This window comes from Elephantulus edwardii, unplaced genomic scaffold (assembly GCF_000299155.1).
Source record: "Elephantulus edwardii isolate Elephantulus edwardi_28Jun2011 unplaced genomic scaffold, EleEdw1.0 scaffold00250, whole genome shotgun sequence".
NCBI classification, from domain to species: Eukaryota; Metazoa; Chordata; class Mammalia; order Macroscelidea; family Macroscelididae; genus Elephantulus; species Elephantulus edwardii.
The window spans coordinates 1995719-2007793 of NW_006400000.1; the positions used below are offsets into that span (position 1 = coordinate 1995719).

At 38.8% G+C, this 12075-nt stretch overlaps 1 protein-coding gene across 2 annotated transcripts in view; it reads right to left on the bottom strand.

Annotated features, from left to right (window-relative positions):
- Positions 1-649: 649 nt before the first annotated feature.
- Positions 650-12075, bottom strand: part of TBC1D19 (TBC1 domain family, member 19) — a 207889-nt gene continuing 196463 nt past the window's right edge. Inside the window, exons 19-21 of one of the 2 annotated variants that reach the window (XM_006899261.1) lie at positions 8304-8419; positions 1867-1937; positions 650-854 (exon numbers count right to left, since the gene is read on the bottom strand). In XM_006899261.1, the coding sequence (XP_006899323.1) occupies positions 780-854; positions 1867-1937; positions 8304-8419 (262 nt within the window). In that variant the 3' untranslated portion in view covers positions 650-779. The remainder of the gene's footprint in view (positions 855-1866; positions 1938-8303; positions 8420-12075) is intronic. The other variant, XM_006899262.1, reaches the window with a different exon arrangement.

The following is a 12075-nucleotide window of genomic DNA, read 5'->3' on the forward strand; positions in this document are numbered from 1 at the left end:
CATTTCCATCATTCCCTGGGGCATCTTTTCCGTGCTTCCAAAGTATCAGGATCTGACAATAGACATCAGCAGTGCCAAGTGTTCAAACTAAGAGACTGAAGGCTGTGAAGTTCAAAAGGATCACCTCTATCATTTACTCATGTTTTTCAGGGCAAAGAAGAAGGGAAAAAGTCACAGGGAGGCAATGGTATTTGACCTTCCCTTCTCTTTAAGGGAAAAATAAAATGGAGAAGGATCTAGAAGGTCTCTGGTGAGAGAGCTGCTAAAAACATCAAAGAACATTTGAATTCTACTCATAAGCATCATTAACTTACACAAGTCTCCTCACCCCCCCCCCCCCAAACTCTGCACTCACAGCTCTGAAATAAGAGCATTTCATTAGGGAAAATACATTATCCAGTGATAAATTTACAAACTGACATAGGAGAACTGCTCCGGAAGCTACATTACCTCTTCAAGTTTATTGCAGTCTCTTCAGTTCTTATTGCATATATGGTTACATGCCTTTTCCAAGCCAGGGTTGTATATACAAGTATGCACAGTTGAGCAGAAGTTAAGGTCTATTGCTTCGCTTTTGAAAAACTAGCAGCATGCAGTGCAGTATTTGGTGCGCAGTCATTGTTTCAGAAAGTGAAAAACGGCTTCAGTCTAACTGCAAAGGGAACATGATCTTTATTGGCTTCTATGCAAAGTTTCATTTTGGTTTTATGCAGAGTTTGCATAGTTCATGATTAGTTTCTAATGAAAAGCTCGATGTGTTTTCTGTGTGACCCTGAAGATCAGGTGACAGTTGCAAACAGAAAAATCTGAAGAAGAGGCATAACTTTTAAGGTGGAAAGGTCAGCGAGAACTGCCTGAAAAAAAACCCAAGAAGAATTATTAATATTAGTATCCCAAAGTAAAGTGGATAACATAAGGTCTAACAGAAAACACTAGAAGGTAATCCTAGCATCAACATGCACTCTAAATTCTTCAGATATTTCCTATGCCTCTTTCCTTCCCTTTTCTGAATTTCTCAGGGTAAGTACATGTACAGAGTGCTAAAACGTGAAGTAGAACACAGCCTGGACCAGCCTTCAGCCTTCTTCAAATATACAAGGTAGCATGAGTTTATAAGAGGTCTAACATTTCAACTTGCTTCTATAAATAAACGTACATTATGAATCCTAGTCCTGTTATACTAGAATAAGGAGCAACTGACTTCAGGAAATTATCTTCAGATGAAACTAATGTTTATTCAGTTGCGAGACATATAAACATCCCCTTCCTTTTTCTTTTTTTTTTAAATGTAGGCAGCTATTTTAAGGATAAAATTTACATTTCTATGGGCAATAACAAACAAAGTAATATGGTAAGCCACTATTCAACTGAGCCATATTTCAAGTATAAATTATGCTACTGAAAAGAAATAAGCTCTAAATAATTAACTTATGATTTAAAATAATCCCCAAAGCCTCCATATCATCATGACATCATCCAAACACACACCATTCAGCCCTCTCAGGAAGTTCGGTGTTTTTTGATTGTTCTATGAGCATAATGTGGATGGGAACAAGAAATAACAAGAAAGGACAACATAAGCCCTGACAGTTTTTATGGAAATGAGTAGATACCAAGTTTCTTAAAACTGTTTTAACAGTCCCTTATAGCAATCTTGCTTAATGGCCTCTTCACAAGAAGACTGGTTTCAAGTAGTGAAAGAATTTGGAATACTTGAGATGACTTAGCTCAGAATGTAAGGGGCTTTTCCCCAGTTCTAAAATGAGGCTACGAGAAACGTGTGTCCTATGCATCTGAGCCTGGGGTGGCTGGGCTGGCACTCTCTCAGGAACTATTTCCATCTCATCGCCGTGAAACTTAGCTTACTTCAGCTGCAGCCAGTGATGTCACCTCCATCAGGTTCACTGCTCGGAAAGCAAACACGGCAGCTGCCAGGACTGGAAAAGAATGCACACCATGTCAATGCTGGCTCCTCCGTGGCCTGGCACACCGGCCGGCTCTGTCGGCCGCCACCAGCACCACCAGCACCACCGCAGACAAAGCTAGAAACAGTGCTGCACATGGCCTGTGCACAGCCACGCACCAGAGTTCTCAGGGACAACTCGGGAGGAGTGGAAAGTGTCTTTTTATTTGGATCTTCAGAAGACTCAGTGAGTGTCTTCTGAATGAGTGAAAGCTTATTTGGTTCAGGGGTTTCTTACTAAGGCAACGGAGCTGCTTCTAACATGACACTCTGGAGACTGAAACAAGCCATCCTTAACTGACACATCCATGCGCTTTCCTGAGAATGGCCTGCCTTGCTGTTCCCAGGGCTGCTCTCCAGAGATGGCATAAAGGATGCTGCCGTGGCCGCGCTGGGCTCGGGCAGGTGGCTGTGCCCGAGAAGCAGCAGCCAGGAGCCAGCCCTCCCCTCTCCCCACATCGGGTTGACTGCAGCCAGTGGAGATGAGGTACTGGCGTCATTCCAGGTGATCAGAGACTCTGGACAGCCTGGCAAAACAGTTTAGAGAGGAGGGTTCTGATGGGGGTGCAGGGCGCAGAAGGTGATAGTGGTAAAAAAGTTTATACATGTCATCTGGGCTTGTATTGTTTAATATATAACAAAAGGATTGAGAAAATTCGGATAATTAAGTTACTCTAAGTGAAAATGAATTTTGGTGCTGGAGAAGAGTCTTCAATATACCATGGACCACCAAGAAAATAAATAGGTCTGTCTTGGAGAGGGTGAAACCAAGTTTCTCCTTGGAGGGCAGGATTTCAAAGCTCCATCTCAAATACTTTGGACACATGGCAGGAGAGACTGGTCCTTGGAGAAGGGCAGCATGCTAGGAAGGGTGGAAGGACAGTGCAGGAGAGGAAGACCCCGGATGAGATGGGTTGATACAGTAATTAGGGCAATGGGGGTAGGATTGTCGGAGTCAGTGAGACTGGCTCAGAACAGGGCAGGCTTCAGAGCTATTATATATAGGGTTGATAGGAGTCACAGGTGACTCGGTGGCACATAACAACCACAAGTGAAAATGAAAAGGCAAATAATTTAAAGTCACTGAGCATCATATTTACATGAATATTAAATAAAACAGCTCTGTGCACTGGCAGCTGCTTAAACAGCCTCCTAATATCAGGAATCATATTATGGAGACATTTAGAAATCAACAAGTGTGAGCACAGTTTAATTTCTTTCTCTCTCTCTGTGTATGTTTGGGTGTATAATTGGGCAGAGTCAGATGAAGCCTGGCAGGATGGTTAAATTTTTCTGCTGTAGCAGGAAAGAGTTTTACATGGTAGGAAATTAGTTTGCCAAAGGTAAATGAGAGGAGAATAAAATAAGAGCAGTTCACTAATTGACCTCAGCATACAAAACGCTCATGTGCTCATAATCTTTATTTATCTTGGTGTCACATCACAGAAGTTCCTTTCTGTTTGCTTCATGTTTGGTTTGCCCAGCCCTTCTACAGAAAAGCCTGTTTGCCAAGGAGAAAAGATCTATACTCTGGGTTATTTTCAACTGAAGCCATGCCTCAAAGGAAACTTCAAAACTCTAATATTTACCTTTGGCCTCTCACCTATTCTTCCATTCTAAGAAATACTGCCATCAACATGAACACAATTTTGCTTTAATCAGTTGTTGAAAAGCCACAAATTAATTTACAAATAAAGCTAGTGGAATTTACTAAAAATCTTTTTAAGACCTATATAATAAGTCTCAAGCAAAATATGTGATTCCAAATAGTCACACCAGAAATATGCTGTAATGAAAACTACACATGTACACCTCTACAGGAAATGATATTTGTGGCACTTTGTCAGAATTAAATGGTAAGAGAGCTGCTATCAGTCTTGGTCCATCTCAAGACATTCTAGAATTCCATCAGATTGGTTTCTCACAAACACTCTTAGAAAGTGGGTAGCTGCGGCAGAGCAGATTCCATTTCTACCCAGTCACCAGTAACTTTTTATTAATGTACTGAGCTCACAGCATCGCGTGTGGCTTAGAGCAAACACGTTATTCAACACACACTGATTTCTCTTCTCCTTGGGCTGGCTGAGGGTTGACAAAGCACAGTGAGAGAGTATAAGGGACAACAGGCTACTTTCCAGACTATCAACCCTGTTTATCCTTTGGGGGACAGCTAATGCATTCTAGTGTTGTCAAGTCCTAATTATTAGAAAGTATTTTCTTATTCTGAATTACTCTTTAGTTTTAAAAAATCGTACCATACATGATAGTATACATAGAAAACCCTAAAGACTCAGCAAAAAAACTATTGGACATAGTTGACCAATTCAGCAAAGTAGCAGGATACAAGATCAACATACAAACAATACCCTTCACAATAGCTAATCACAAGATAAAATATTTGGGAGTAAATATAACTAGAAGCACAAAGGATCTATTCAAAGAAAATTACAAAACATTACTACAAGAAACAAAAAGAGACCTGGAGAAGTGGAAGAATATTCCTTGCTCATGGATAGGAAGACTCAATGTTGTCAAAATGGCAATACTACCGAAGGCAATATACACGTTCAATGCAATCCCAATACAAATACCAATCCCATTCTTCAACAAGATGGAAAAGGCAATCGCCAGCTTCATTTGGAATGGAAAGGAGCCCAGAATAAACAAAGCACTCCTTAAGAACAGAAAAAAGGTAGAAGGCATTTCACTCCCTGATTTCAAATCCCACTACACTGCCGTGGTATTTAAAACAGCATGGTACTGGTACAATGACAGACACATAGATCAATGGAATAGAATTGAGAATCTGGAAATCAATCCATCTATTTATGGTCGACTGATTTTTGACAAGGAGATGAAATCAGTTAAGTGGGGAAATGACAGTCTTTTTAACAAATGGTGTTGGCAAAACTGGAAAACTATCGGCAGAAAAATTAAACAAGATCCACACCTCACAAAAACCAACTCAAGGTGGAATCATGGACCTTGGACTAAAACCAAGGACTATGAACTTCATTCAAGAAAAGCTTGGAAGAACTTTAGTAGTCCTTCTCCACAACATAAAGAATTTTCCAAATATCCTGAAAAATTTAGAACCAGGAGAAGATAAAATAGATGAATGGGACCTTCTAAAAATCAAATCCCTATGCACATCTAAAAACTTCTCCAACAGGGTAAGAAGGGAAGCCACAGACTGGAAAAAAGTCTTTGGTAATGACATGTCAGATAAGGGACTTATATCTAGAATTTATAAAATACTTGAGCACCACAAGATAAGGGTAAATACTCCAATAGAAAAATGGGCACAGGATATGAACAGAAACTTTACCAAAGAAGACATTCAGATGGCCAAGAAGCACATGAAGAAATGTTCAAAATCCCTAGCCCTGAGAGAGATGCAAATCAAGACAACTATGAGATATCATCTCACCCCAGTAAGAATAGAAAAATTTAACAGAACAGCTAACAAATGCTGGCTAGGTTGTGAAGAGACTGGAACCCTTATGTACTGTTGGTGGGAGTGTAAAATGGTGCAACCACTGTGGAAAGCGGTTTGGCGCTTTCTCAAAAAGTTGCAAATAGAGATACCATTTGATCCAGCAATTCCATTACTGGGAATATACCCTATAAAGACCATAAATGACATCCAAGCAGATATATGCACACCCATGTTTATTGCGGCTTTATTTACAATAGCAAGGAGTTGGAAACAATCTAAGTACCCATCAACAAAGGAATGGATAGAGAAGCTGTGGCATAATCACACAATGGAATACTATGCTGCTTTGAAAAACAAGGAACTCTTGCAATATTATTCAAAATGGGTGACCCTAGAAGACATTATGCTGAGTAAAAAATCTCAGTCACAAAGAGACAAATATTGTATGGTGCCACTGTTATAGAATGAGGCTGACATTGGGGTGGGGGTAAGACTGAGAAAAACTGGATAAATTATGTTTACTGCATTGAAAAAAAAGAATAGTTGCTTTATATATATACATATATATATGAACTGCTGCAAAAAATTGTATCAAAAGTCATATACAACACTCTTCAAAATTTCTTCAATGCCCATAACTCAATGGATTGTGGCTCTCCATTAGATTTCTGAGGCTGCAAATTTCAACAGGAGGAGACAGCTCATCTTTCTTTCTCACAGTTGGACTTAAACTGCGTGGAGATGCAAGGCCTTTGGGTAGTAGCACAGCTTGGTAAGGACTAGGCCACCAGAACTCCCCAGAATACCCAGAAAAGGATTATTTGGAGAGACAGGGATTATGTAACACTGGCATTCAAACAGAAGATAAGGATTGCTTGTCAGAAATGTTAAAAATAACTGACACCTGGTTACCTCTAGGATTCCTTTGGTATCACTGACAATCAGCCCAAAGGCATAGACCATTCTTTCCTAACTCGTGATTGCATAGACATAAAAGAAAAACAATTAAGAGAGAAGGATACTATTGCTGTTGTTATGTGCTGTCGAGTCACCTGTGACTCATAGTGACCCTATGTACAACAGCTCTGAAGCCTGTCCTGTCCTAAGCCAGTCTCACTGACTTGGACATACCATCACCCTCATTAACTATATCATTCCATCTCATCCAGGGCCTTCCTCTCCTGTGATATCCCTCCGCCCTTCTAACCATGATGTCCTTCTCAAAGATTGGTTCCTCCTGGCCACATGCCTTAGCTGTCAAGGAGAAACTTGATTTCACGCTCTCCAAGATAGACCTATTTGTTTTCTTGCTGGTCCAAGGCTCCAGCACCACAACTCAAAGGCATAAATTCTTCTGTCATCCTTAGTTGTTGTCCAACTTTCTGATGCATAGCAAGTAACTGCAAAGAACATGACCTGGATAAGGTGCACCTTAGTCCCCAGACTGATATTATTGCAACTCAGCACTCTGGAGAGGTCCCTGACAGCAGATTTTCCCAGTGCAATTAGTCTTTTGATTTTCTGACTGCTGGTGCCAAGAGTGTTCATTGTGGAGTTGAACAATCTGTAATTGTTAACAAGCTCGATCTCTTGTCCGTCTATCATGTTGCTGCCAATTGGCTTAGTGGTGACAATCCTTGGATACTAGGAGTTGCAAAAATCATGAGTAAATGATGTCTCTGATCATACAAGTATTAACATTCATCTTCACAGTTTTACTAGTCTAACTTTTCTGCTCAGTATGATACCCATTACCCAGAGAATCTTTTGTAGAGTCTTCTTCAACTAAGCATAATTTCCACAAGAGCCAGAGATGTGAATGAACATTGTTATCAGTTCAAGGTAAGAAAACAAAGGCTCACAGAGGTTAAATAAACTGTTCGAGATCATACAACTGTGGGTGGCTGTATGATTGCTAACCCATCTAGTCTTCCTCCTTGCTGTGATTGGCTGTATGATTGCTAACCCATCTAGTCTTCCTCCTTGCTGTGAAAAACCTTGTAGCTACTATTTAGATTTCCTGATAATGCCAATAACAGCAATAATTGACTTTATTTAGAATATAGAAAGCAAACCAATAGCATTGATAAGCAATCTGTGCTGTTTTCTTTGGTGTAAGCAGACATTAAGTTACCTTTAGAACGGATTAATTAATTAAATGAGAGATGAGATTGTGACTTCCTGGGAGAAAAATTCCATTTCCCCTCTTCCCCCAAGAGATGAAACAGCCACAGGACAGGAGTCAGAGACTGTCAGAAAAAGGGGAAAGTTTTGAATTCAGATTAAATAGGCCCAGGAGAGCTGGACCGAGGTAACAGATTCACTATTCAGAAAGTCTCAGCCTAGAGTTTAGGAATCAGCTGAGAAGTACAGGACAGGCACTAAGATAGCCAGGGCTGTACACAGAAGAAGAATATCCATGTTTATTTTTTTTATTTTTTTTTAAGAATATCCATATTTTACAGCACAGAACTCACAGGGTCGGGGAGGTAGAAAGCCCTGAGGGAGCACAGTCCACTGGTAGCTACACTACTAACTCAAATGCTGCAGCTCACTAGTGGCTTGGATCTCCTAGGGCCTCCAAGGAAGAAAGATGGACAGCCTCCTCCCATCATGATTTACAGCCTTGGAAACCTGGCAGAGGGTTTCTTGATATTAAAACAAGAGAGAAGAAGGAGAGGAATATGGACTTTTTGGGAACCAAAATGACTGAAATGGGATAATTTTTATAAGTCAGATGTAACTAGGTCAAAGACTTAGTACTTGTCTTCTAAGTCAGATGAATCTATTAAATACTCTTGCGTTAGAAATTGCATACACTTGTCAAAGCCATTTTACAGGTAGGGAAAGGGGCCCTCCTGTAGAACCAGCATGTGTTTATGAATAAATGCTTACTCTTACCAGCAAGAATTTCCAAAGAGTTGTATCCTAAAATTCTGTCCCACAAAAGCAAGAGTTGATCTGTAGCTAAGTATCCAGAGAAAGCTCGAACCATCCATTTAAATGATATGCGAAGCCTACAAGTAAAGGAAAAATAAAAATAAATATTAACACTAGATTTTTTTTCTCATTCAAACAGGCTATCATTAGAACATCAAGTAGATCTAAATCTATTGTTAGGGTAGCTCCTTTGAGAGTCTTAGAAATTGCTTGGATTATTTAAAAGTCACGTGTTCTCTTAACAATTCTACATAACCCATAAAATTTAAACTTTTAGTCAAAATATTTGAAAAACTGTGCCATAGTTTTATACTTTTCCAGTTCAGTAAATATTTCTACATTTCAACTCAATAAAATAAAACACAAAGAGGAGCAGTTTTAATGCTATAAGGCGTTTAGAAATTAAACTCTTTGTTTTATAGAGAAGATAACCAGAACTTCAAAAGAACAATCAAAAAATTCAACCTTAGACACATGAGATCTTGCTGTTTATAAGTAGCCTATATCATGATTACAGTTTATCCCAAATCAAGAAAAAATCTTTGGCTCTGATAACTCAAGAGATAAAACAGGTCCTTCAATTTTTGTACTATCTATTGACATCTAAAAATCATTTAATTGTCCCTGAGAGTCACAAATAAGACTTTGCTGGAATCGCATTAATTTATATTGATAAATATCTCTTATTAAGAAGAAAGTGATCCAGAGATAACTTTGTTGGTAACATTGTATTAATCTCTTCTAATTGAAAATATAGGCTCAAATTTTGAAAATTCTTCAATACTGGATAACAGTTATCACACTGTACTTACCATAACTAAAGTTATAAAAGAAAATGTGTATGACCGAGTGACTGTAAAACCATTTTGTTTTGTAAACTTTCACTTAATGTATTATTATTTTTTTTAAAGAAATAGATTACCTGATTTGTCTTATATATATTAAAGAAATGAAATTCCGGGTTAAAACCTTGCCAACAGCATTAGCTATCATATTGAATAACTTAACTATCCTTTATTTAAATTTGTGGAAAGTCTTTTTTAAGAAGTGCTGTCTACCTTGACAATAGAATTTTTATATTTCCCTTGCAAATGAATTTAAATGTATATATAAACAATAGAGATAAACTTGTTCCTATCAGTGATTAACATATAAAAATATGGTAAAGTGACATAAGAATTTTCTTTTTTAGCAATATAGGAAATGTCTTCCTTCTGGTATAAAACAAACTGTAGTTATATTAAAATTTCATTTCACAAAAAGAAGTCTATTTAGAACAAGTTTAAAGCGTAAGACTTAGCCACAATACTATCAATGGATGTGGCATTTCTGAGATGTCTGAAATTTAAGATTCTGATACAAATTCTGGATGAAAACCTTTTGATTAGCCTGATATACACTATGCTACCAGAGGTCTTTTCTCTCTGGTGTTAAGGTTTTCTTCTTTTTAAATGACATTTTCTGGTGAAACTTCCTTTTTCAAGAAGGAATGAACATTTTTATTTTGTGCTTTCAAAGCCTGATTGTGTCTCTGCCACATGGAAGGTGGCCTCTTTGTTTTTCTCTCCTCTTTCCCCACTTTGCTTCAGACTTGGTTCTATTCTACCTTTTCATAAAATTTTGATCTAACATCCTTTGCACCTCACAGAAGATCCTTTTGAAGTAACATTTTCTTGAAAGGGCACAGATAAACATATTAGTTATTTCAGGCCACTCACATACTTCGATGAGTTCTAGTTAAGTGGCTGAGTGCTCGGCTGCCAACCAAAAGGTCAGCTGTTGGAACCCAACAGTCACTCTACAAAAGGTCAGTTGTTGAAACCCAACAGGGGCTCTACAGAAGAAAGATAGGGCAGTTGGCTTCAATAGAGACTGCAACCTTGGGGACACTACGGGGCAGTTCTAACGTGCTCTGTATGCTCACTAAGGGTTGTAATCCACTCAGAGGCAAAGGGTTAACTTGCTAGTATTTAAATATCTTCCTAATAGTCACTAATCATAGTACAGATGACAGATGAGTAATGGAAACAAAATATAGGTGGGGCAAATAACTCTTTCTTTGCATATTAAAAAATGACAATTTGATGGGTGGAGGGAGAGGTGGGTGAAGCAAATGGGAAAGATCTGGTGTGAAAAACAATGTAGATGAACTTTGCAAATAAACCATTAATTTTTAAAAAATTAAAATTTTTTAAACAATTTTAAGAACACAGTTAATGACATCTACTGATTGTGTCTGATACAGGCCATGGTCTTTGCAATCACTTGTTATGCATCAGAGAGTTGGACAATCACTAGGGAGGACAGAAGGAGAATTGATGCCTTTGAGCTGTGGTGCTGGAGAATAGTATAGAATGTACCATGGACTGCAAAGAAAACAAACAGATTCATCCTGGAGAGGGTTAAACTAGGTGGCTCCTTGGAGGCAAGGATTCTGGGGCTTTGTCTAACATACTCTGGACATGTTGTAAGGAGGGACAGGTCCTTGGAGAGGGACATCATGCTTGGTAGGGTGGAGGGACGGCGCAGGAGGGGAAGACCCTCTATGAGGTGGATTGATTCAGTGATTGGGGTAATCAGATGGGTGTGTCAGAGACAGTGCGATTGGCACAGGACAGAGCAGGGTTTAGGGCTGTTGTACATAGGGTCGCTATGAGTCGCAAACGACTCACGGCACATAACAACAACAACAGCTTGAGAGGACAAAGCAAAGTATTACAATAAAATGTGTGAAGACCTGGAGTTAGAAAATCAAATGGGCAGAGCTTCCTTGGCTGAAAAGAAAATATCTCAAGTGTTGAAACCTTGTTTTTCATTAATCACTAAGTGCCTTCAGTGCAGCTTAGACTTATTTCAATACCATCGATTCTTGACCTTATGCTACCTCCTGACATGGCTGAAATGCAATGGGTTCTTTTTTGGTACAGAGACTAAAGTATTCCTTCCATCATATTTTAATGCTTTCTGTGTTCTGTCCATAGAATCTTTCAATATTGTGCTGCAACACTTTAATTTTTTTATTTAATGGGAAGATCTCTTTAATGTGAAAAGTTCAAAGACGTAATTCTGATGCCTAACGTGTGCCTGAACCAAGTCTTGGTATTTTCAGATGCCTTAATTGTATACAAAACATAGGCAATGAGTAAGAAAGATAATGAAGAACTGGTGTTTTTGAATTTTTATGTTAACAAATGATATGAATTAACTTCTTGACAGACAGAAGGATGAATAAATACGTCTTGAAGAAGCATAACTGAAACATTCCTTCATAGGAATGATGGCAAGACATGCTATTGGGAAGGACGCATCCCGAGTACAGACAGCACGCTTGTGGAGGAGCAGTGAACAAGAACACCCTGAGCGAGAGGGGTCGGCACCGTGGCTTCAAGGATGGGCTCAGGCATGACTGTGAAGATGTGCAGGTCTCAGCAACACTCTGTTCTGTTGTACACGGGGTTGCTCTGAATCAGAACTGACTTGATGGAGTCTCACAACAGTAACAACTTATTTATGCATAAATAAGAATTAACTTTTGAAAGAACTGCACGTGTTAACAATTTTCTGTATTTCAAACATGAGGAATTTTAATATAAAAAGAAATCTTTATTTAAAAGTAAAGAAATTGACCATTTTACACTCCCACCAACAGTGAATCAGGGTTCAGTTTCTCCACAACCTTGCCAGCATTTGTTGCTTGCTGTTCTGTTAAATTTTGCTATTTTGACTGGGGTGA